Source organism: Bos indicus x Bos taurus, chromosome 8 (assembly GCF_003369695.1).
Source record: "Bos indicus x Bos taurus breed Angus x Brahman F1 hybrid chromosome 8, Bos_hybrid_MaternalHap_v2.0, whole genome shotgun sequence".
In the NCBI taxonomy this organism is placed as follows: Eukaryota; Metazoa; Chordata; class Mammalia; order Artiodactyla; family Bovidae; genus Bos; species Bos indicus x Bos taurus.
Window position 1 is genome coordinate 7624897 of NC_040083.1, and position 24231 is coordinate 7649127.

Genomic DNA, 24231 nt, shown 5'->3' on the forward strand with positions numbered 1-24231 from the left:
GACTGTCATGGGGATGTCCGGGCCGTGGAGGGAGGAGACGCTGGTGGTGGGAAGTTCGGCTCCCAACCCCCAGCCCATTAGGATGCCGGCCTTTGCCGGGGAGGGGCTTGGTCACGATCCACCAGCCGCGTCTGGTCCCTGGACCTCCCGCTGGCCTCCCTCCCTACAGGGACGATAAGCCTGCTGACGGCACATTAAAGGTGTGGTGCAGGGCTGGCCTCCCCGCGAGGCAGCCGCTGATAACCTGGTGGGGGGCGCTATCTGGAGAGGAAATGGGCTGAAATGCGGGGCGGCAAATGAGGCCCCGCATCAGGAGGCTGATTGGAGCCCCAGGGCGGGACCCAACCCAGGGGTCACGTCATCCCTTCTCTGCCACCAGGCACAATTGCATCGTGCAATCCATCACTGACGTTGCCTGGCTTTTTTCCTTCAAGTGCATTACTGCATTCTCATTCTAAAAGATTCCAGCCAAGGACAGTCAACTGTGAGCCCCTCCGTTATCTGCCTTTGTCCCCTGAGTCCCCACCACCAGCCCAGGTCAGGCTGGGCTCCTTCTGGTCCCTTTACTGCACATTTACATACATGTAAGAGTGGGCGTGATAAATACCAAAACTGTGTATGAATTCATGCCATACGTGTTTTTCTGCACCTTCCAAGTCCTGAACCCTTGACATGTCTTGGGCATGTTTTCACATCATAAGGAAGTGCCCCATTCATTTTAATGACAGAATTCTAGTCCACAAAATACATGTTCCTTAATTATATCTTCCTCTTTGCTGTACCTTCAAATTGCTTTCTTTTTTTTTTTTTAACTTTTAAAATATTTATTTGGTTGCCATGAGTCTCAGTTGCAGCATGTGGGTTTCTCTAATTGTGGCCTGCTGGCTAATTGTCCTGAGGCCTGTGGGATCTTAGTTCCCTAACCAGGGATTGAATCTGCCTCCCCTGCATTGGAAGCTCGGAGTCCTAACCACTGGACAACTAGGGAAATCCCTCAAGTTCTTTTCGATGTTTGCTGTTGCAATGACAGAATGTGGCCATGCGTGGTAACTTTCACATATCTTTGAGAAGGAGGGTGTGTCTTAGTGTATCATCATTTTCTAGAAGTGCAATTACTTCACCACTGAGTACAAGCATACCAGATTTTGCATGGTGCTGCCAAAAATGCTCCCCAGAACATTTTTAATCAAATAACACTCTTGTCAACACTAGATGAAGGTAACTAGTTTCCTACATCATCACCAGAAATGAGCAATATTGTCATTTTTGCCATTCTGATGGCAAAAATATTGATTACCTATTTAATTTTCACTTTTCCACTTGTTGCTGTGATCAGGCAACCTTGCCTATGTTATTAGCTTCCCTGGTGGCTCAGACAGTAAAGCATCTGCCTGCAATGCCGGAGACCTGGGTTCGATCCCTGTGTTGGGAAGATCCCCTGGAGAAGAAAATGGCAACCCACTCCAGTACTCTTGCCTAGAAAATTCCATGGATGGAGGAGCCTGGTGGGCCCCGGTCCATGGGGTCACAAAGAGTCGGACACGACTGAGCAACTTCACTCACTTTCTGTCCAGTACTCATGTCCACTATTTGTCCACTAGTCTTTTGGTTGTTTGGAAACAGGAAAGTGTTAGTCACTCAGTCGTATCCAACTCTTTACGACCCTGTGGACTGTAGCCCACCAGGCTCCTCTGTCCATGGAATTTTTTTAGGCAAGAATATTGGAGTGACTAGCCATTTCCTTCTCCAGGGGATCTTCCCAACCCAGGGATCGAACCCAGGCTTCCTGCACTGAAGGCAGATTCTTTACCATCCAAGCCACCAGGGAAGCCCTAGAAATAGGAAGGACTCAAGTTTTCTTTCCTTGGTTATACAGCTACTGCAAAAATTCCCCCTTGTCTGACACTCTTAACTCATTCATGTCCCTCCTGAGGCTTTCCTTTGCAGGATTTTAAAATAATTATTTATTTTTGCTGCACTGGGTCTTCATTACTTCGCATGGGCTTTTTCTAGTTGTGGTGAGTGGGGCTACTCTTGTTGAGGGCTCAGTGATTGTGGCATATGGGCTTAGGTGCTCCTCAGCATATTGAATCTTCCCAGACCAGGGGTCAAACCCCCGTTCCCTGCATTGGCAGGCGGATGCTTATCCACTGTGCTACTAGGGAAGTCCCCTTTGCAGGATTAGCAGCAACCCACCTCATCCTTTGCTTCTGAAAGTTTAGCCCACCTTTCTTTGGTAGATATCTGGTACTAGCATTAACAGTTACTCTTCTGTTGAATGCCTGCCATGTACCAGGCTTTCTGTCAGGGACAGGAGAGGTATTGACTATCTCATCTGCTCCAGGCATGGACCCAGTTAGTGGGTGCAGCTGATGAGAGAGGACTCAGGCTCAAGGTGTCAGCTGACTTGCAAAGGCCTCCTGGCTGAGCAGGACTCCAGCCTCCAGAGCCACAACCACTGGCTCTTTTCTTCCCAGCCTCAGCCCCTTTCTGATGTGGCTCAAACCATCCTTGCCTGAGCCCCAGTTGGGTGCATCATTTTGACTTTAACATGTTACTATCTCTGGGATGTGGGCAAAGAGCAAAATAGCAACTTGTTCCCATTCACTCATGTATTTGACAAATATTCACGGAGGACTTTCTATGCTTCCAGCTTTGTGCCAAGGGCTGTGGACACAGTGGGAAAAAGACACAGCCCAGCTCAACAGAAGGGACTGTCTGGCCAAAGCTTTCTGCATTTTGCTTTATCATTTGCTCACTCACTTAATGAGTCTCTGGGTCATCTGGGATTCAAGAGGCACTGTGTATTTTTCTTAATCTCGTGTGTGGTGCACGGGGTGCAGTAGGTCAACTGTTCAAATCTAGGGGCTAAAAATGAGGAAGAAAGAAATAACACAACCAAGAAATAAGGCCAATGGCAAGAAGCTTGTACAAGTCTAACTTGTCTCTTCCCCAGGTGCCCTGCTTCCCAAGTGGCACTAGTGATAAAGAACCTGCTGCCAACGTAGGAGGCTTAAGAGACACAGGTTCAGTCCCTGGGTCAGGAAGATTCCCTGGAGGAGGGCATGACAACCCACTCCAGTATTCTGGCCTGGAGAATCCCATGGACAGAGCAGCCTGGTGGGCTATGGTCCATAGGGTCGCACAGAGTTGGACATTAATGAAGCAGCTTAGCACACACCAGGTGCCCTGGTCTGGTTAGTTACCCATGCGTGCAAGCCAGCCCGTGTGTGCATGTGTATAACATCATATGCACATGCCCCACCCCTCTTGTCCAGTTTCCAGAACAGAGGCCACAGATTCCACTTCTCTCTGGGGAGCAGAGGGCACACAGCCCAGCTCATCCATGAAAGGCCAAGTGCTGGTGGCTCATGGAAAAGGCCGTTCAGTCCAGAGCAATGAGCAAGAGGTTAATTTTAACCAAGAGCCTGCAGAATGACCTTGGCCTAGAAGGAAATGCTCCAGCAGAGGCACCCCCAGAGGGGACCCTCCTCCTTCCAGGAGACATCAGGCCAAGATTAGGGACCCCCTGCCCTCCTGCCCTCCTTCCTCACAGCGATGCTGTCAGCTTATGGGCAGTTGTCCCCTTCACCTCATCAGTCCTCAGTAATCTGCCTTCAGACCCCTTGGGACTGGCTCCCATCAGCCCTGTCAGCCTCTGCTACCCACGGGAACCTGGTGGCCCAGGGGCCAAACTGATTTGAAAGAGAGGCAGAGGGGCTGGGGGTGAGCAGGCTGGGCTCCCACACTGACCCCCACGTGACCCCAGGGAGATGCTGTCTGTACTGCGCCCCCGGCAGGCGGGGGATCGATTGTGTGCTGACCTCCTACCGCATGTACAACCCATACCCGAAGCTTCATGCACAGTATCTCAGCTTACCCTTGGCTTCCCTGTGAGATAGTATGTTTGTGTCCATTTTAAAGACAGTGTAACTGAGGCCAAGAGAGGCTAAGTAACTGGCCAGGGGTTTGGCAGCCAGTAAGAGGCAGATCCAAGAGGTGGAGTGAACACTTCCTGTTTCCTCTGAAGCCTGTCCTTCCACAGCACAATGGACAAGTGGCCCGGGAACAAGGCCACAGGGGTCTGGGCCCAGCCTATGGATGGGTCTGGGGCAGCGCCAGCTCTGCCTCCAGCAAAGCCTAACCTCCTCGTTCTCCCAGGAACTCCCCACTGGAATGGGCTCTGCACTGAGGCTCATCTGAGCTTGCGTCCCCGATGCCCGAGCTCAGCAGGTGACCTTACCTCTCACAGACGAGGTTTTCTCATCTACAAAGGGGCCTAGTAACAGAATGGGTTCTGAGGTTTCATGTGGCATGTGTCATGTGGCACAAACAGAAGTAGGAGCGTGGCACCGGGCAGGTAACAAAGGTGTGCAGCCTGCTCCAGCATCCTCGCTGTGATCACAGCAATGGATGTGAGACACACGCTCCCACGAGTGAGGTGTATTTAAGAGCCCTTTGGGAACAGATTCTTGTCTTCCTCATCACTGGAGCCCTTCATGGCCAAGGAGGAACTGAAAGGTCAAAAAGTCCCTGCAGGTGCCAGCCAGATCTTTCCACACACCCACCATTCTGCCCAGAAATTTTAATTTTCCCCAGTATCTTCTGGACACTCCCTGATGGCTATTTTTATGTTCTTGGCTGCTGTCAGGTGGAGTCGTCACCCCGTGAGTTATCAACAGAATCCCCATCTCATGGGCAAAGACTCTGGCCACCTCACCTCTCCGGGGACCACAGTTACTGTCTCAAGGATGAGACTCCATCCAGCCCGCGGTCCCACCAGCACCAGATATTTCTCCTCCTTGCTTTTCCACCAGGCGCTCACAAAACCTTCCTGTCATCCTCTCGGAGCAGTTTGCTTATCCTTATTAAGAGGACAGCCCCACACGGCCACTTAGCCTGCCCTGCACGAGTTGGGTCCACCCCAATCCTCGCTTTTCACCTCAGTGCTATCTGCTGGATCCCTCAAGTGCTGGGTGTGAAGCCAGGGTCAGCACTCCGGCCCCTCCCCTGCAGTGATGTGATGGTGAGTGGCACCGTCAGCCTTGCCGCCTCCCCTCGTTCAGGACTAGGAGGAACCCGGTGGCCACTCAGGTGGCCGACATCTGAGAGGCCGCGTAGAGCCGGGGACCCCTTTGTAAACTGTCAAGTGCTCTGTCCTGGGGGCCCCATTCTCATTAGTAACTTTTAAAAAAATATCGGCTTACTGTTCTTTTGGCTGTGCCCCAGGGCATGTGGGATTTTAGTTCCTGGACCAGGGATTGAACCCTTGCCCCCTGCAGTGGAAGCATGGAGTCTTAACCACTGGACCACCAGGGAGGTCCTGTGAGTAATGTTTTAAAGGCTCTGGACTCTGTTCCATCAAGTGAATAGCTCTTTTGCCATGGTTAAGAAATGAGGTTTTTCCAGGGAGCTAATTAATCTGATTTGGAGAATTCTCAAATACAAGAAGGGCTTCCCAGGTGGCTCAGTGGTAAAGAACACATCTGCCAATGCAGACGCCTCAGGAGACATGGGTTTGATCCCTGGGTTGAGAATATCCCCTGGAGGAGAAAAGAGCAACACACTTCAGTATTCTTATCTGGAAAATCCCATGGACAGAAGAGCCTGGTGGGCTACAGGCCATGGGGTTGCAAAAAGTCGGATACGACTGAGCAACTTCATACACACACAAATACAAAGATGTCTGTTTTTAAAAAAAAAAAAAAAAGCCTGCAATAAACTAAAGTCTGCCCTCCAGGAAAGCGGGTGAGCTGGGGTGGGCAGAGGCTAGACCGGGCCCCGGCCCTGGTCTGTGGACCTGGTGTGACTCTGAGTCCTTATCTAGGCCTCAGTGTCCACTCGTGAGAGGGTGAGAATGGAGTGAGGGTTGGGCTAAATGATTGATTTTCAAAACAATTTAAAAGTCACACTGTTCAAATAACCCTTGTGAGGCCTCTGAGCTTGTGAGCCAGAGGCAAGAGGGGCTGCTGTGCTTGAGGTGGGTGGGCTTTCTCCCAGCCGCTCAGCCTACTGTGAGCCTCCTTCTCCTGAGAGCCCAGCATGGAGGCCCAAGGCTTCAAGGGGGCATGGTCTGAGACATCTGGACAGAATCTTCCTGGAAGAATTGTTAAGAGTGGTGAGTCCTTACTCCGCTATTTACTAGCTGTGTGGCCTTGGGTTGATTACTTACCCTCTCTGTGCCCCAGGTTTCCTCATCTCTAAAACAAGGATCATAGGATCTGCTGCCGCCGCCGCTAAGTCACTTCAGTCATGTCCGACTCTGTGTGACCCCATAGACGGCAGCCCACCAGGCTCCCCCATCCCTGGGATTCTCCAGGCAAGAACACTGGAGACCTCTCTCTTTATACCCAATAAATATGGACTGATCATGAAGCTCTGTTCAGTTCAGACTGTCACAGGATCAGAGGAGTCGAAACACGGCAAGTTGTTGGCCAGAGGTTTGGGGGAGGGTGGGAGGGAAGAACAGGTGGAGCCCAGGGAATGACAGTGAAGCTATTCTGTAACCCTGGAACGACGGCATGGGAGTATACATAGGTCCATACCCACAGAACACAAGGCAAAGAGTGCATCCTGAGGTAAACTGTATGCTGAGTTGCTTCAGATGTGTCCGACTCTTTGAGACCTCATGGGCTGTAGGCCACCAGGCTCCGCTGCCCAAGAATACTGGAGTGGGTTGCCATGCCCTCCTCCAGGGCATCTTCCCAACCCAGGGATCAAACTCATGTCTCTTACATCTCCTGCATTGGCAGATGGGTTCTTTACCACTGCGCCACCTGAGAAGCCACACAGGTAAACTATGGATTTCAGTTAATAATAATGTGTTGGCTCATCACTGATACGATTGCAAGATGTTACAGTAGGGAAAGTTGGGGGTGGGGCGGGATGAGGGGTTAAATAGGGATTCTCTATACTTTTCATTCATTTTTCTGTAACCCTAACAGCTCAAAGAAGTAAAATTTAGCATAAACAAAACAGAAACATGACAAATGGGGAGCTTCAGTGAACAGTGCGGAGCCTGGAACGTTCCTTCGTGTTACCATCCCCAAGTCACCTGTTTATGCTCCCGGTCCAGGGACCCAGAGCCCGGGGCTTGCTTGCCTCCCTTGCATGCGCCACTGCTGAGCAAACCCCCTTTCTCCCCATCACCCAACTCAGACCTGGAGGCTGAGGATGTCTGAGGTGAGAGCGCCACCTGCTGGCGCTATTCTAGCTGCCCTAAAAGGCAGTGATGGCGCCCTTGTCTTGGGGCTGGGGTCCTCGATTTCCTCTTGAAACCCAGTGCCATCTGCGAGCCCCTAGAGGCACCACTCATACAACCACGAATGGCAGGTATGCGACGTCCAGGCTTGTCGCCAAGAACGACACGGGAAACGTCAGGTCTCGCGACTTTATTTCCGAAAAGTCCCAAAGTGCTGAGCGCAGTCTGGGTCAGGTGAGAGTCGCTGGACTCAGGTCGCCGGTGGCCGACTCCTCGTTTCTGGTGCCAGCACAGGGAGCCTTCTGTGACGTGATGACGGACACCGAGGAGTGTGTGATCCTCGTCACCGGGTCATCCTCGTGAGGAACATGCGAGGTAGGTTCTATTGTGGTTCATCCCCTTTCTGCCAGTGGGAAGAGGCGCTAAGAGGCTAAGTCGCCTAGGGGCGCACAGCCGGAGAGGTGTGGCGCTGCGATTGGATCCTGCTCCAAAGTCCAGGCCGTGACCCAGCTGCCTCTAGTTTCCTCATCTGAGAAATGGGCGTGCGGACATCTCCCCGCCTTTCGGTGCATCTGGGGCTGAGGCCAGACAGTTTTGCACGCGGGCCTAGGGCTGCAGCTCGTACTGGCCCTCGGTGGCCGTGTGGAAGTCCTCGAGCACCGACTGCAGGAACTCGAAGGTGGGCCGCTCCTCCGGCCGGCTGCGCCAGCACTCGGCGATGATGCCGTTGTACAGCTCAGGCGGGCACGAGTCTGGGCGGGGCATGCGGTAGCCGCGCTCCAGGTTGCGGATGACCTCGGGGTTGCTCATCCCTGGAGGTGGAAGGGACGTGGCTGAGGACCGGCGGGGGCCCGCGAGGCATCCACCGCCGTCTCTGCCCTCAGCCCGGTTGGTGCCACCTTTACACATCCCTCCATTTATTTTTTATTGCTTTGAGAACAGTGTAGATGATTTCAGTGCGGGGCAGTTCCTCCTGGATGGGGTGCTACCTGCTTACCTGGGACTGTCAGGCACACAGGTGAGCATCACTCACCAAGCAGGTGCTTGGTGAACAGGCCCCAGCCCCTCCCATAGGCTGCTAAGGGCCCAAGCCCTTCAGATCGGCCTGGGGGTTGATTCTCAGGATGGAGGTTTGGGGGCTGTACCCACGATGTAAGGCCAAGGGAGGGACCATTTGGCCACTCAACTGAGGGCAAACTAACTGGAAGAGATTTGAATTCAGATCCCCACCTTAACTGAATTCCAGGTTTGTGGACTCACTGACCTCTGCTGGATGCAGGGGACACAGTCCTGTTTCCAAGAGCAATGCTGAGGGGAGGGAGGGAAGCCCCGCCCCACCCCCAGAGTGGCACACCTGGGTTTCAGTTTCAACCATGGGGCTCCATTCTGACATGCAGGTGGGCAGCCCCAGGCCCTGAGGATGGGACATCTGCCATCACAGGCGTCTCAGGACGGCCCTGAGCCGGGAGGGTCGCTGCAGGACACAGCTGCCTACCTGGGTAGGGCACACGCCCATAAGTGACAATTTCCATCAGGAGGATTCCAAATGACCACACGTCCGCTTTGATGGTGAACACCCCAAAATGGATGGCCTCTGGGGCGGTCCACTTAATGGGGAACTTGGCCCCTATAAGAAAGCCATGAGCAGCTTCATGAGGCCATGACTGACTTCCTCCACACCCCCAACTCCTTGCTCTTTCTCCCCCAGCCCCTGCCCTGCCTGATGATGCCTGGGTCACTGTATCAGACAGAAATGCGCCCAGGGAGTCATTCAGACCCATAGGACGCATGACCAGGAGTGTGAAGACCCTGGGGATCCACAGCACCAAAGGACAAATACCACCCCTGTCTCCCGCTTTGTGTCTTTGCCTAAACTGGCTTCACTGGGCAACCAGCATGTGTTTCCACCTGGCACTGAAGAGGTCGTTTCCACCTCCCATTAGCCTTGTTTACTAACAGGAACCCATGACTGGGGCAAGTCATTTAACTTGTCCTTGCCTTAGTTGGGCTCTCCTGATGGCTCAGACAGTAAAGACTCTGCCTCCAATGCAGGAGACCTGGATTCAATCCCTGTGTCAGGAAGATCCCTTGGAGAAGGGAATAGCTACCCACTCCAGTATTCTTGCCTGGGAAATCCCATGGACAGAGGAGCCTGGTGGGCTACAGTCCATAGGGTCGAAAAGAGTTGGACATGACTGAAGTGACTGAGCAGGCAGGCATTTAGGGCAGTGTTTTCTAAAGTCTGCTCTGTGAACCCTTGGTTCTATGAGAGGTTCACAGAACCTACGTGGAAAAAGTTTCTGGGGTTCCAGTGACTTTGGGAGACACAACGGGAAACATATGTGCCCTGTTATTTAGCTGCTGCCTTCTCACTGCCTCTATTATGCTGCTATGGGCTGGGAATCTCCAAGAGGACTCACAGAATGGGTGGTATCTCTAACCCCACTCTCACATAGTCATTCCTCCTGAGGCAACTGTGGTCTGCAGAGCACGTCGGGGAAATGCTGAACTAGTTGGGAGTAAGGTCAGACTTGCACGACAAGAAGTCCAAGGGGGACTGGGGAGTTGGGGTGCTGCTCACCCTCCTGGGCGGTGTATTCATTGTCGATGATCCGGGCCAAGCCAAAGTCACCAATTTTGCAGCACAAGGCCTCAGACACCAGGATGTTGGCCGCTCTCAGGTCCCGGTGGATTGAATTCATCTGCTCGATGTACGCCATTCCTTCTGCAATCTGTGGGAGGGGGCCCCACAGTGAAGGCCAGACCCCTCAGGGAGAGAAAGGACTTTAGGCCACCCTCTGCATCAGAGCCAGGCGGGGTGAAGGTTCCAAGATATGACAGGACGGGGGGAGCTGCCATGTGGCTGCAAAGTGGGGCACACAGGCTGCGGTTGGAGGGAAGCTTTGCACTTCATGCTGTAGAGCAAGATAAGGAGCACCCAGAAGGCAGAGTGTGCATGCGTGTGTGTATGTTTGTACACAGAGCAAGGCGTTAGCGTGATCAGAATGTGTTTTAGAAGCTGTTCACCTGGAAGGTTCTGATTTTCTGCTTTCCTAACCTTCAGATTCTTGGCCACATCTACTTATAAACCTATTTATTTGCAGAGTACATCATGAGAAATGCTGGGCTGGATGAAGCACAAGTTGGAATCAAGATTGCCGGGAGAAATATCAATAACCTCAGACACGCAGATGACACCACCCTTATGACAGAAAACAAAGAACTAAAGATCCTCTTGATGAAAGTGAAAGAGGAGAGTAAAAAAGTTGGTTTAAAGCTCAACATTCAGAAAACTAAGATCATGGCATCTGGTCCCATCACTTCATGGCAAATAGATGGGGAAACAGTGGAAACAGTGACAGACTTTATTTTTTTGAGCTCCAAAATCACTACAGATGGTGACCGCAGCCATGAAATTAAAAGATGCTTGCTCCATGGAAGAAAAGTTATGACCAACCTAGACAGCATATTAAAAAGCAGAGACATTACTTTGCCAACAAAGGTCCATCTAGTCAAAGCAATGGTTTTTCCAGTAGTCATGTATGGATGTGAGAGCTGGACTATAAAGAAAGCTGAGCACCGAAGAATGGATGCTTTTGAACTGGGTGTTGGAGAAGACTGTTGAGAGTCCCTTAGAGTGCAAGGATATCCAACCAGTCCATCCTAAAGGAACTTCCAATGACTATTTAGGACTGATGTCCTAAATAGTCATTGGAAGGACTGATGCTGAAACTCCAATACTTTGGCCACCTGATGCCAAGAACTAACTCATTGGGAAAGACCCTGATGCTGGGAAAGATTGAAGGCAGGAGAAGAGGATGACAGAGGATGAGATGGCTGGATGGCGTCATCAACTTGATGGACATGAGTTTGAGTAAACTCTGTGAGTTGGTGATGGACAGGGAAGCCTGGCGTGCTACAGTCCATGGGGTCAGAAAGAGTCGGACACAACTGAGCGACTGAACTGAACTGAACTTATAAACTCAGGTGACTTTTCATATCCTTTGCCTCTAGGGGACCCAAGATTTCCTGAAGGATTGACAGAGATCATTGACAACGAGTGAGAAAAGGAAAAGAAAGGGAAAAAAGGGAGTGGGCAGGCTTATCACTGAGCTGTGGTTTGAAACCAGTTACCAGGCTTAGTTTTCCGAGACCACCTCACCATCCTGTTCAACCCAGCCTGTGCGCACCTCAGTGGAAAAAAGGGGGTGGAAAAAAGGCACGGTGACCTCAGTTCCTGCCCTGATACTAATAGCAGATAACGACTTGGAGGGGGGTGGGGGTAGTGTGGGATAGGGGAGGGTGCCTCCCTCCAACAGGATGTGTGTGTGTGTTTCTGCGTCTCACGAGCTGACCACAGACCGGAGCTCTTCTTCTGAGAGTTCCAGTTTCAACAGACACACACCCAGGGCCACCAGATGTGCTTTGCTGCCAGTTAGAATCCTCAGCTAAAGTCCCCCGGGAGGAACGTTTCCTTCCTCTTCATTTTGCTCCTCACCTCATGATGTCCGAGTCTACAGAAGGCATTGATTGGCACCATCTGAGGATGGAGGAGGTCACCACAAAGTGCTGACCTGCCATATGACGTGGAATTCGTGGGGACTTTCTGGGTTCCCCACACCATCCTTTCTTCCTCTGGTCCTCACCAATAGAACCTTCATGGCTGCCTAGGAGAAAGACTACATTTCCCAAGCTCCTTTGCAGCTAGGTGCGGGCAGGTGACAGGTGGCCAGGGGGCTGGGAGAGCAAGTGTAGTGAGTGACTTCCAGCACTTGGCTCTAAAGGGAGCGGGTGCGGTTTGCCCCCTCTATCCCACTTCTTCCTCCTGGCTGAGGAGGACAAGGTGCTAAAGCATGAGCAGGTTCCCTGGGTGGGAAGATGATCTATTAAGACCCAGTGGGTGGAAGAAACCTGGGTCCCTGTGACTCTGAAGGGAAGCTTCACTGCCCGCCCCAGACTGCCCACCTCTGGTGCTTACACATTGAAGCTATGATGACTTGGGCTTTCTGTCTCTCACAGCCCAGCCTAAATCTAATGGACACAGCCTCCAAAGAGTTGATCTCGCTGAGCCACAAGGGCAGAGGACAGGGTCCAGGGGCCTGGATCACTGCACTTGGCGCTCACAAACCTGGGCCGACATGTCAATCAGCCTTGAGAGGGACAATCGGCTACCTTCATCCGTCTTCAGGAAATCCAGCAGGCAGCCTGAGGAAAGAGAAGTCGCAGCTGAACTTCTGCAGGGTGACCCGACCCTGGCCGGGCCGGCCTCTCGGGGTGTGGGCTGCTGCCCACCTGGGCAGGAAGTGGGTGGCACTCTTTCAGGTCTCTTGTGCCCCCACAGCTGCAGGTGCCTCTGCTCTACAGAAACTCCCATCTCAGCCCTCACAGCTCCCAAGAGGCGCTGATCTGCTGCCAGCTGCTCGGAGGACGTGATGTCTCGGTCAGGTTCAAGGTCACACAGTCAAGGAACCGGGTCAGAAACTGCTCGTTCCCTGCATGACATTACAAAGCATCTTCCGTCCACTTCACCCTTTGTTGGCAGACATTCTGCCTCCGAGGATGCAAGAAATCACCAGAATTACGGAGACTCATCTCCTGGAGCTGGTACAGGGGACAGATGCTGCTCCTCTTTGGTACCTAAGAGCAGGGGACTGCTCACCTGAGGGGTGGCTAAGAGGTGAGCCAGGGAGCCACATGCCTCCAGCTCAGTGTAGGACCCCTTCATGACACCCTTTAAGGAACAGACAGCATTAACACAGCATTTTAGGATCTGACAGGAGTCGGGGTGTGGTCAGGATCATAGGAGGGGTAAGAAGGATTCCCCAGGCCCCAGCAGAGAATGGCCATACTCTAGACCTCAGTGGCCATCTCACCCAACCTCTCATCATCCGTGTTGAAAATGTTCATAGGGTTGTACAAGGTCTCCTGGACTAGAACTGTCTCTGGATGCCCAGCCTACTATTGTTTAGACTTTGCTGCCCTCTGTCCGCCCCAGGGGGTGCCAAGCACAGGAGGCTCCCTGCAAAGATGCTGGTTCAGGGTCTCCTAAGCTATGGAAACTCCTCTATAAGGACAACTTAGCTGTCTTGTTCTCATCATCCTTCACTCTGCCCCCACCCATGCATGTGGAACACTAGATCTGCAGGATATTGGCTGATGGATCCAGCTCATGCCTCAGTAGTCCCCTGACGAGGTCCCCCGGCCAGCAGATCAGCCTTATCCTTCTCGGAGCCCCCAAGCCTGGACTCTCACCCTCAAGCCCTCCTGCCTCTGTGTGAGGGACACAGCCCCGGGCAGGTCCCCACCTCTGGCCATATATTCGGTCACGATGTAGATGGGCTCCTTGGTGACCACAGCGTAGAGACGGACCAGCCTCTCATGCTGGAGAGTTTTCATCAGGTTGGCCTCGCCCAGGAAGGCCTCCGGAGACATGGTTCCCTCCTTCAAGGTCTTGATGGCCACCTTGATGTTGTTTTTATAATAACCTGAGCCCGGGGGACAGAAGATGAAGAGGATGTTCAGAAGACTTGGAGGTGGGGGCAGGTGATCCCTTATCCAAAATCTACGTAAGCTTCCAGGAGCCATCCCTGTTCTATATAGATGGGGCACTGAGGCCAGAACCCCGCCCCCGGAAGTGATCCTGGGCTGGAATTACAGCTCCTCATGGTGACGGATGCGCCCGCTTACCTAGAAGGATTCAAGCCTGTCCCGGCCTCCTCTGCTAGACAGGAACCCTGGGCGGTTAAGGAAATTACCCAGCCTGGGAGGGGGGCCGTTTCACTTCCTGGTCCCTACAGCCAGGTCCGGGGTGCATCCCTTTTGTCCTCCTATCCCTGCCTAATGAATCTCTTCAACCACTTGATAGCGTCAGTATGGCAGTAAGCATCACAGCCCGTGGCAGAATCATAGAGGAGGCAGAGGTGGCCGGGGCCTCTGTGCCCCATCTCTGTGCCCTGTGATGTTCATCTCTAGATCCTTACAGCTCCTGCACCACCACCGCCCTCCCACCCCACCCCACCCCCACCCCCGACACCACACAGCCCACTGTGTGAAAAGATAAGTCAGGACTCAGACTTGCAAGGAACCAGGGGGAGCGCCTGCCAGGGGTGCCCCAGGCATCAGTCTTGGATGCCGGAGGAATCAGGGAGGCAGCAGGGTCCCACCTTGAAACCATGCCCCAGAGACACGGACCTTTCCAGGGATAAAATAAAGCATCTTTTATATTCTGATCGCACATTGGTAAGCAGAGGAGCAGCCATTCACTGTAATTGAAGGCGAGGCCACAGGGGCCGGGAAGTTAAGGGACGGGCCAGTCTCACAGCTGCATGTGGTGACTTTGTTATCAGGGTCCTGGAGCCCCTGGTTCACCTCTCACCCTGGTTAACATAGTGTTTCCACCCAGTGAGACAAAGCTAAGAGGAGCTAGCCAGGCTCCTCTTCCAGGTCACACAGGTGTCAATGGCAAAGGCAGCTCTGGGCAGTGAAGAAGGAAGGCAGGAACGGGCTGGGGTGGAGGCAGGGGGAGAGCTGGATTCTACTCCTGCTTCATCACCATATCAGAACAGCTGAGGGCAGGTGACTTCAGTGTTCTGTACTTCCATTACCTTGTCTGTAAAATGGGTATATGGTCGCAGTCCCTTCCCCTTCACAAGCCTCTATGGGAAGGACGAGGCCCAGTGCAGATCCCGAGCCTTCTGCGCTCTAGGATGCAGGGCAGTGGGTGAGCAACTCCTGGAGTACCACATACTCACCCATCCAGACTTCACCAAACTGCCCGGATCCAAGCTTCCTGACCAGCTTGAGAGACTGCCGGGGGATTTCCCATTCATCCTGGCCCCAGGGGTTCTGGGGAGCCAGGCTCACACAGGGGTGGGTCAGCCTTTGGCACAACCCGTCCCCTTTCTCTGCATTAGGAAAGAAGAGATGAGCTGGAGGTCACAAGCACTGACAGATCTGTGGAGACCATACAGATCATGAGAGCTGTATCATTCCCAGCTGTGTCCCTGCTCCTTCTTGACAGCCCCACATCCACCCCAAGTTCAATGTGCACAAGTGCACACACACACACACACTCAGCTCTCTGCATTTGTTTTACATAAAATAAGCATGATATCATTGTCCTGCTGTCTCTAAGAGTGAAAATACTTGCTATTCTCCATGTGGTCACAGCCAACATAGAGGATCAGGGAGACAGACAGGGAATCATTATGTTGACAGTTAACACCTCAGGTCCAGCCTTGGGATAATCCTCCACCCCTCCACCAAAACAGCACCAATGGTTCATGCGATCTTGAGAACTCAGTGACGGAGGGACACGAGGGCTCCTCTGGCGCAGCCCAGCCCTCTGTCAGATGCCCCCCTCTTACTAGAATAGTGCTGCACCAGAGCCTGCAGAGTGGGGAAGGTGCTCCGGGGGGAGATGTAATAGCCGCCTTCGTCCAGGGAGCGGATCTTATAGTGTTTGATCACCTCCCCCTGTGTGGTCACATCCTTCACAGACAGAGAAAAGGCACCTGGAGAGTTAACAAAGACACACCATGAGAAGTAAGACACAACGAGGGAAAATCAGGATTGGGATTTGGGGCTTCATTTCAAGGCCTTGGAAAAGTGCTGTTAGTTGCTCAGTCGTGTCCAGCTCTTTTGAGACCCCATGGATTGTAGCCCTCCAGGCTGCTCTGTCCATGAAATTCTTCAGGCAAGAATACTGGAGTAGGTAGCCGTTCCCTTCTCCAGGGGATCTTCCTGACCCAGAGATCAAACCCAGGTCTCCTGCATTGCAGGTAAGTTCCCCCAATTCTGCTTTCCATTTTGACCATCATCAGTTACCTTTTTCTTTGTCTCACCCTCCACCCTCCACCCTCCTGGAAGCCTTTCCTCTCAGCTCATTCTAACTCTGTCCTTGGCATTCCTCCTCAAGCCTCCTAAAACTGCTCCAGAACTCTGGAGCATGCAGAATGCTCTCTTAGCCATCAGGCTGTTCCCCTACTTGGGCACCTGTGACTTGAGGACCCTTTGCCCTGGAATATTGAGAAATACAGAGTTTTTTGGAGGGACTAGGAGATTGACTCACACATTCATTCCTTCATTCCGTTTAAAGATTGACTCTGCCCCACATGCAATGCTGCCAAGTCACTTCAGTCGTGTACGACTCTGTGCGACCCCATAGACGGCAGCCCACCAGGCTCTCCCTTCCCTGGGATTCTCAAGGCAAGAACACTGGAGTGGGTTGCCATTTCCTTCTCCAATGCATGCAATAGCAAATTACAACCGGAAGCACTCCTGTCCCTGGGGAAGAGCATAATAAGACACAACCCAGGGCTTCTGTTCAAATCCATACACACATCTACGTATTCTGTTTTCTAGGTTAATGTTTCTGCTGTCGGAGGTTGCAGATGCCAAGGGTTAAGAGCAATTTAGGAGGCAAGAGTTTCCAGCTGGGAAATTTTCCATGAACTTGATATTTTTATAAGGCGCCTCTGTTCAGCTCTCTGGGTGCCACATACTTCCACTTTTATTTGCTAAATGAGAAACCTGAGGCCCAGAAGGGGGATGTCGCTTGCCCCAGGGCACTTGGCTGATAAGTGGTTGGCTTGGGGCTCCCGTGACCATACTAAAGGCGCGCCTACCGCAGGCAGTACCACCCTCCGCCACCAGGTGTCAGGCTCGAACACCTCTTGTCCTGGGCGTGGGCGCTTGATTTTTGCCCTGCGCTGTTTGTCTTCAGGCGTCTTTCCTCCCTTTTCAGACTATCACCCCATCTCAAATCCCTTCTCCCCTACCTTGGCCATTGCGCCTCTCTCATCGCCCACCTGCAAAAGGATGTGGAGAGGCCGCGCGTCCTGTGGCGTGCCCTGCCGCTGACACAGCCCGCCCCTCGTATCCTACCTCAGCCCAACCTGCACGCTGCACAGTGTCTTCCCAACTTCGCCGCTGGCGAGTGCAGCAAGCTCGGGTATCACAGGAACCAGAGAGTGGCGCTAGTGAGCACATTCATCCACGCACCACCGTAGTGAGGAAAAGAGCTATCTTCTCCATTCCCTCTGCTGTTCCCTGCTTGTGATGCCTCCAGATCAGCCAAGGAGGCCCGAGTCTCTTCCTCCAGTGCCACGGGAGCTCTTATTTAGGGCCTCTCTGCTGTGTGGGCTCCTCTCAGGGCCTGTCCCTAACATCTTTTTACAATTTGGCATTCCTTCTTCTTAAGACGGGTCTCAATCCTTCCTGTTCACAATATCTGGATCCCCTGCCCTGCCTCCACCCTGTGGCTGGAATGCTCTGGGATGCGGGGCTGGGCTCCCAGAGACTGAGATTTTCGTAAAGGCCACCTGTCCTTGAACTGGGAAACTGGTCAGTTCTAACAAACATATCAATAAAATTAGTCTCGAGAAGCTAAGGGATGTTCTGGAGACCTCTTAGGTTAGAACTCGCTGCCCGCCTTCTGAGAGCAGTGTTCCTTCCCACCTGAAGAGGCTTTGGATTTCTGCGGAGCGTGTGCGCATGTGTATAGAGGTGCTGTATACTTGGCGAGGGGTCTTCTAGCCCCTGCTCCAACTGGCCAATCCCAGCCTGGACTAGCTGTGGGGTGGGGGGCAAGGACAGGAAGAGACACCCCACCTTTAGAGATCCTTTCCTCCTTCACACTGAGGTTGGGGTGGCTTTCCCTCCAGAGGGCCCCTTAGCAACAGGCAGCCATTAAAACATCATTTCCTGGTGAAATGACGTGATGTCTGGCATTTGCTTCACAGTAATAGGGCTGGGGATGTACATGAAATCAGATTATCTGGGTTGATTATTGTTGAAGCTGGGTGTTGAGTACAGGGGTTCCGTTTACTATTTGCTTTACTTGTGTATGTGTTTGAAATATTCTACAGCAAACAAAACATCTAGTCATCTTCACCCTGTTTGGGAAGTTCTCCTCCATCTGCCCAGTGTTAGGTCTGTTTGACACATTTTAGAGCTTGTGAAAACTTTCAGAGCCTCTCAGATGATTGGGCCCTGATGCATCTTCACTGTTGGTCTAGAGCGAGTCACTTCTTCCCTCAGTTTCCCCATCTTTCAAATGGGGATACCGGCCCAGTATCTCAAAGATGGAAGGCTAGAGGCAAACCCACTAGGAAGCATATGCCTCAAGGTTCACAGCAGTACCTTCATAACAGCCCCAAACTGGAAACAAGCCCAATGCTACCAGTATGGAGAAAGAGCTTATGGAATATTCATATCCTGGATTCTGTTTAGCTGTCAAAGTCAACAGATTATTGCTGTTGCCTCGGCCATGCAAATGCATCTGTGATGGATGGAACTGTGTCCCCCCATCCCTGCTAATTCCTGTGCTCAAGTCCTATACCCCAGTGATGTGACTATCTTTGGAAATAGGGTCTTTAAAGGGGCGGTTACATTATTGAGGTGGGTCCTGATCCACGCAACTGGTGCCCTTATAAGAGGGGATGAGGACGCAGACATATGCAGAGGGATGACCACATAAGGATACAGGGAGAAGACAGCCACCTACAAGCCAGGGAGAGAGGCCTCAAGGGAAACCAACCCTGTGGACAGCTTGACCTTAGATTCCTGGCCTCTGGAACTGTGGGAAAGCACGGGTCTGCTGTTTAAGCCTCTCAGTTTCTCGTACTTTACTACAGAAGGCCTAGCAAACAAATACAGAATTTTACAATGTTGAGTGAAAGGAATAAGACACAAAGACTAAAATGGCTTGATCCCATTTGTATAATAAAGGTGAAAAACAGGCAAAACATGCGTGGTAAAACTATGAAGAAAGGCAAGGAAGGGCTTCCATCAAGGTCAGGATAGCGGTGGCTCCTCTGGGGGTGAAAGGTGAATCAGGAAGGGGTACCGGTGGGGCAGTGAGAGGGGCTCTGGGCATCTGGAATATTCTTGCTCTTGTGGTTACACAGATGTTTACTTATTATGCCTATGGTTATAATTCTGCTCTTGTTCATAACTGATGCAATTTTTTAGATGTGTTTTATACTTGATAGCCAAAAGCACTTTAAGAAGGAAATACAGAAAACTAACAGAGAAAACCCAGTGACCTCAGAGTGGCGGCAGACACATTCCACTCGGTCAGTGGGTTTAAATCTAGGAGTCCCCGCAGTTCTCATGATCACTACCCCCTTCTTTTGTATCACAGGCGGTGCCCCAAACTTCCGATGCCTCCCAGGCTCTTGCAAGTGTCTGAGCCACAGCCTCTGACTGAGATGATCTCTAAAGATTCTTTCAAATCCTTTGATTCCAGATGGGTCACCCCCCCTTTCTGCCCCCCACCAGCCTCAGCGCTCCCGCTGGCCCAGGCAGTGTGAGACCGGCCCGCAGTGGCTGGAGCAGCTGTCTAACTCCCTCTCCAATCCCCCACCCGTGTTGGGTGCATTTCTAGCCAGGTCTTGGGAGAGCTGTCTGTGTGCACAGCCTCAAATACTGGATACTCATGGGCTGTCCTGGCTGGCCTGATGTGGCGGGGACACCCAGGTGGAAGCTATCAGATTCTCCTGGCTGGCACCTCCCCTGACCCCCGCCCAACTCCCAGCAGGAAGGCCATAGGTGGGGGTCCCCGGCTGCATGGTGAGGGCAGCAGGGCCATAGGTGGGGGTCCCCGGCTGCATGGTGAGGGCAGCAGGGCCCCAGGCTTACCTCTGCTGGTTTCACTCTCTCTAATAAGAAAGGCGCCAGCCTTATTGACTGGAGCCAGAAGCTGCCTCTCGGCATCTCTCCGGCAAATTGATCTAAAGAACCACCTGGGAAGGAAAAGCACAAAGGCAGGCAGAGCTGAGAGTGGCCATGCTCCTGGGGATCTTGTCACCCGAGTCCCTTCCCCCTTGAGATACAATGTGTTCCTGTTGCCAACTTGACCCTGAGCTGAACCCCCGTGTCTTGATACATGAAATTCCCTCAGTCCCTTTTCCTCCTGTCAGCAGTGGACATGGTGTTTCCTTGACAAGAAATGAGAATGGTGTTTGGTGCCCTTTGTTAATTTCGCTCTGGGTAAATGCACCCGATACCTTCGCCTACAGCCCACCCTCCTTGGGGTTGGTCTCCAGTGCTCCTTGAGCGTGGCTGGTTGAGGTGGACCTGCCCTAGCCTCCCTCTGGTCCAAGGAAAGGCCCAGGACTGGGCGTGCTGGGCAAGGAGCCCTCCCGAGGGTGAGCATCACTGGACAGGCACACCAGGCGAGGCTGCTAACCTGTTCCAGCTCTGAATTTGACAGACTCTGAGCTCCTTCAGGGGAGGGGCCGTGTCACTGTTGGTTTGGCGTCCTCCCCAGTCCTGGGCAGAGCCGGGCTCTGGCTCTGGTTGTTCAGGGCTGTAATGCCTGAGGCTGTGGCTGGTGCCGTGTGCTGTGAGTGATGAGGATTCTGTACAGGCTCTCCTGTAAGGCCCCCATCCTCTGAGCTCCCCCCGGGTGTGAGCCCTGAGTGCTGCCCCCTGGAGGCAGGGGAGGAGGCTGGCTGGTTAAGGGCGTCCCTATCAGGTTAGCCAGGAAATGGGCAGCTCTTATTTTACAGATGGGAGGACTGCGTAGGCTCCCTGGTGTCCTTGGTGTCACACAGACGTTTAAACATTGTCTGGGATTTTAGACAAGCCTTTCCCAGCAACTCCGAGTCCCCACCCCAGTCCTGTGCCCTCTCTGCCGGGTTCACACCCTGCTCTGCTTTTTAGCTACTTTCTGGCTCCGTCCTGCCTGGAACAGAAGCAGCCAGCACACCTGTGGGGCTGTCTGTCCACCTACTTTTCCACTTCCAGGGTCTCTACCCGGGCCACAAAGTTGCTGGGCACGTAGCCTTCTCTTCCTGTGATGAGAGACTTGGCCAACCACCAGTCTCCAGTTCTAGGAAGAAAGGAAAAACAGAATGGGTAGTGACTCTCAAGGGCCTCTCCCTGGGTAGCTCACAGCCCACAGCAGCATCTCAGGCAGAAAATTCGAGAGGCAGAGTCGGGTAGGGAGAAGGGACGGGGCCAGTGGCTCAGTCCCTGAGGTGTCTGGGTCATTTCCAACTTGCAAGCTTCCTTCCAGGGAAGAAGGGGATAATACGGCCTCCAGGGGAGGTTTATCTGCACAGCCTGATTCACCCAAGAGGGGCCCAGTCTTCTAGTGAGCAGCCTCCTCTCGATAAATGGGACACTTTTAGAGTTTAGGGAGTAAGTTTGTACTGGATGGGAAAGACAGAAACAAGAAGGGCTGCTAAGAAAGGACGAACCAAGAGCCATTCTGCTCTTGGCTGGAGGCCCTCATAGAACTTCGAGAACAAAAGCAGCTCCCAGGTTCCACAGGACAAGCACGATGTTTGAAGCAGAGTATAGACTTTGGAGGAGTTTCTGAGAAGAAACCCTGGATAAATCTGGACACAACTGACTCTAACCCAGAGCTGTGATGGAGCAGTCAGGCAAGCACTGTGGGTGTCAGGAGGGCTGCATGGAGGAGGTGACATTAGAGGTGGGTTTTGAAGGAAGGACAGGATTTTGACAGCAGAGCAGGAGGTAGTGAATAGGAGCCATCTCACCAGAAAGACGTTTTAAAAGTACATGGAGGAAAGGTGATTGGGTCAAGTTTAAGAAAGTGCTGGGTGACTGGGCTGGAGAAGATATTCAGGAGGCAGCTGTGGGGTGTCAGGGTGGGGAGAGGGGAGGGGGTCCTGCAGGGATGGGGATGGTGTCCTGGACACTTACTCCTTCAGGATCTGCAGCTTCTCCCCCTTCAGCATCTGCAGGTCCCGGTCGTTCATGGCCTTATAGTCATACAGGGCCACCACGAAGTGATTCTCTAAAGGGAACAGGTTAGACATGGCCGCGAGAGCCGTGGTAGGGGCTGGGAGAGTCCCAGGGGTGTAGGGAGATGAGCTCTGTGGACCTGAGAGCTGCAGACCTAAGTCTGGGACCAGCGTGGGCAGATCTCTCAGCACCTTGTGGGCCGTGAGCCTCCCCTCCTGCCCTCCCCGCCTCTGCTCCAAGGGGAGTAGTGGTCTCAGAACACAACAGCTGTAACTTTGACCTGTGACTGTGCCCAGGGCTTGGTCACAGTGCTCAGCCTGACAGTACCCAGACAAGCTGGTGGTCCCACAACAGAGGTGGGGAGGGGGCTCCGGAGCTTGGCTTAGCGTTTTTCCAGGGACCACTACTTCTCTGCACAGCTCTGGGGAGCCAAGACCCCTCCAGGAAAAGGTCACCTGGAGACCACTTATCTTCCCTGGGAGTAGATGACTCAGCTTTGTCACCAAAGCCTGGCTATTCACCCCCTCTGGCGGGAAGGAGGGGCTGGAATACATGTGCTGAAGGCTGTTGGTTTATTTCCTTCCCCTGAGCTTTCTTCCTGGAGGTTCGAAATCCCCAGCAGGAAGTGAAGGACCCACACCCCCCACCCCACAATGGTGATTCATTGTGTCCTCAGCAGGATAAGAAACTCCAGGCACCAGGCGAGGCCCCTAACTGGGCTCCAGCTCTTCTGAGTAGACAGACTCTGAGCAACTTCAGGGGAAGGGCCATGTCATAATTAATTTGGCATCCTCCGCAGTCCTGGGGCAGAGCTGGGCTCTGGGTTGATTGCTTGGTGCAGTGGTGTGACTGCCTGAAGCCTGAGGACCCCAGGTGCTGGGTGCAGGTGGGTGATGAGGATGCTGCGGTGAAGCACTCCTGGAAGCCCCACCCCATGAGCCCCCTGCCCGAGTCTGAGCTTCTGACGCAGGACGGCCAAGGTCATTCATTATGTCATCTCCGCAGTCCCTCCCATCAGAGTGAAGTGGAGGCTGGGGGTGGTTAGAAGGTTGGTGGGGGGCCTTTAAAAGTGGGTTGGGAAACAAGATGGTGCTTCCATGTGTGGGACAGAGCAGGGGCTGGGAGGCAGAACATCGGCTTTCACCCTTGGAAGCTGGGTGCTGGAATCTCTGAAAGCCTGGGTTTGATGATGCTGTCTGTATTTGCGGTAACTCTTTTGCTGTTCATTTATAGTTTGTAAAGTCTTTTGCAAAGACTGAGGCTCAGATACTGAAGGAGCTGGTGCTTAGACTCCTGGAGAGATCCCCTTTGACAGGTGAAACCTGGGGCACCTCACTCAGCCTCCCTCCAGACTTCTCCCACGAGGGCTTGTCTTCTCCAGGCAGCGGCTCCCGCCTTAGCCCCTGGTCCAGCCTCACGAAGCCGGGGCCCAGAGGACGTGGCCAGGGGGCGCTCAGCTGCAGCCCCTTCTTACCTTGATCTGGGTGCGTGGTGTCAGGAGGTGGGGGAGTCAGGTGGTTAAACACAACCTAGAGCGGAAATGCAGGCGCTCTATATTAGTTCACACCCTGAGGTCTGGGTGGGGCCCTGTGGGGCGAGGCTGCCAGCTGGAGGGTCTGGGGGAGCCCGAGCTGCACAGTTAAATTCTACATGAGCTGCTGAAACTCTCCAGGTGCCAGCACCAATCCCCACTACCCACCCCCCACCGTCTGCCAGACCACACACAGGGTTGGAGGAGGAGTACATGGGGATGCCCCAACTTCGTAAGAAGCAGCTGTGGAATTGGGGGCGGGGAACTGGATCACCAGCCAGGGTATAAGCCTGGCTCTGCTTTAAAAGATGAAGTGGCAAAAGAGTATTTGTTCTCGAGGGAAATTATTTAAAAAGCATATTTCGCTAAAATTCAATGAATGTATTCCCAGAAAGTGTTATACAGAAATGCTCCTAGCCCCCCAAAAAATTAAATAAAAATTGTTGAAGTGTGGAAATCACTCTTTGACCAAAGACAGACAAATAGACAAACTGGTTGGGAAGTCATGCAATGAAATTCTGGACAGCTCTAGGAGTTTGCGGCTATAGTCCTGCACATTCACGTGGATAAAACCCACATATGTAACAGAGATCAGAAACTCAGGTCTCCAGGCTTCCCTAGTGGCTCAGTGGTAAAGAATTCATCTGCCAGTGCAGGAGGCGCGGGTTCGATTCCTGATCTGGGAAGAGCCCACATGCCGAGGAGCAGTTAAGCCTGAATGCCACAACTACGGAGCCCGCGTGCCCTAGGACCCGTGCTCTGAGAAAAGAGAGGTCACCAC

At 52.9% G+C, this 24231-nt stretch overlaps 1 protein-coding gene across 2 annotated transcripts in view; it reads right to left on the bottom strand.

Moving 5' to 3' along the window:
- Window positions 1-7376: 7376 nt before the first annotated feature.
- BLK (BLK proto-oncogene, Src family tyrosine kinase) overlaps window positions 7377-24231 on the bottom strand; it is a 51893-nt gene continuing 35038 nt past the window's right edge. For both annotated transcript variants that reach the window (XM_027548990.1, XM_027548991.1), the window contains exons 3-13: window positions 23394-23448; window positions 21878-21971; window positions 20940-21038; window positions 19844-19947; window positions 15568-15714; window positions 14953-15105; window positions 13507-13686; window positions 12330-12406; window positions 9783-9933; window positions 8697-8828; window positions 7377-8013 (exon numbers count right to left, since the gene is read on the bottom strand). In XM_027548990.1, coding sequence (XP_027404791.1) covers window positions 7808-8013; window positions 8697-8828; window positions 9783-9933; window positions 12330-12406; window positions 13507-13686; window positions 14953-15105; window positions 15568-15714; window positions 19844-19947; window positions 20940-21038; window positions 21878-21971; window positions 23394-23448 — 1398 coding nt within the window. In that variant the 3' untranslated portion in view covers window positions 7377-7807. The remainder of the gene's footprint in view (window positions 8014-8696; window positions 8829-9782; window positions 9934-12329; window positions 12407-13506; window positions 13687-14952; window positions 15106-15567; window positions 15715-19843; window positions 19948-20939; window positions 21039-21877; window positions 21972-23393; window positions 23449-24231) is intronic.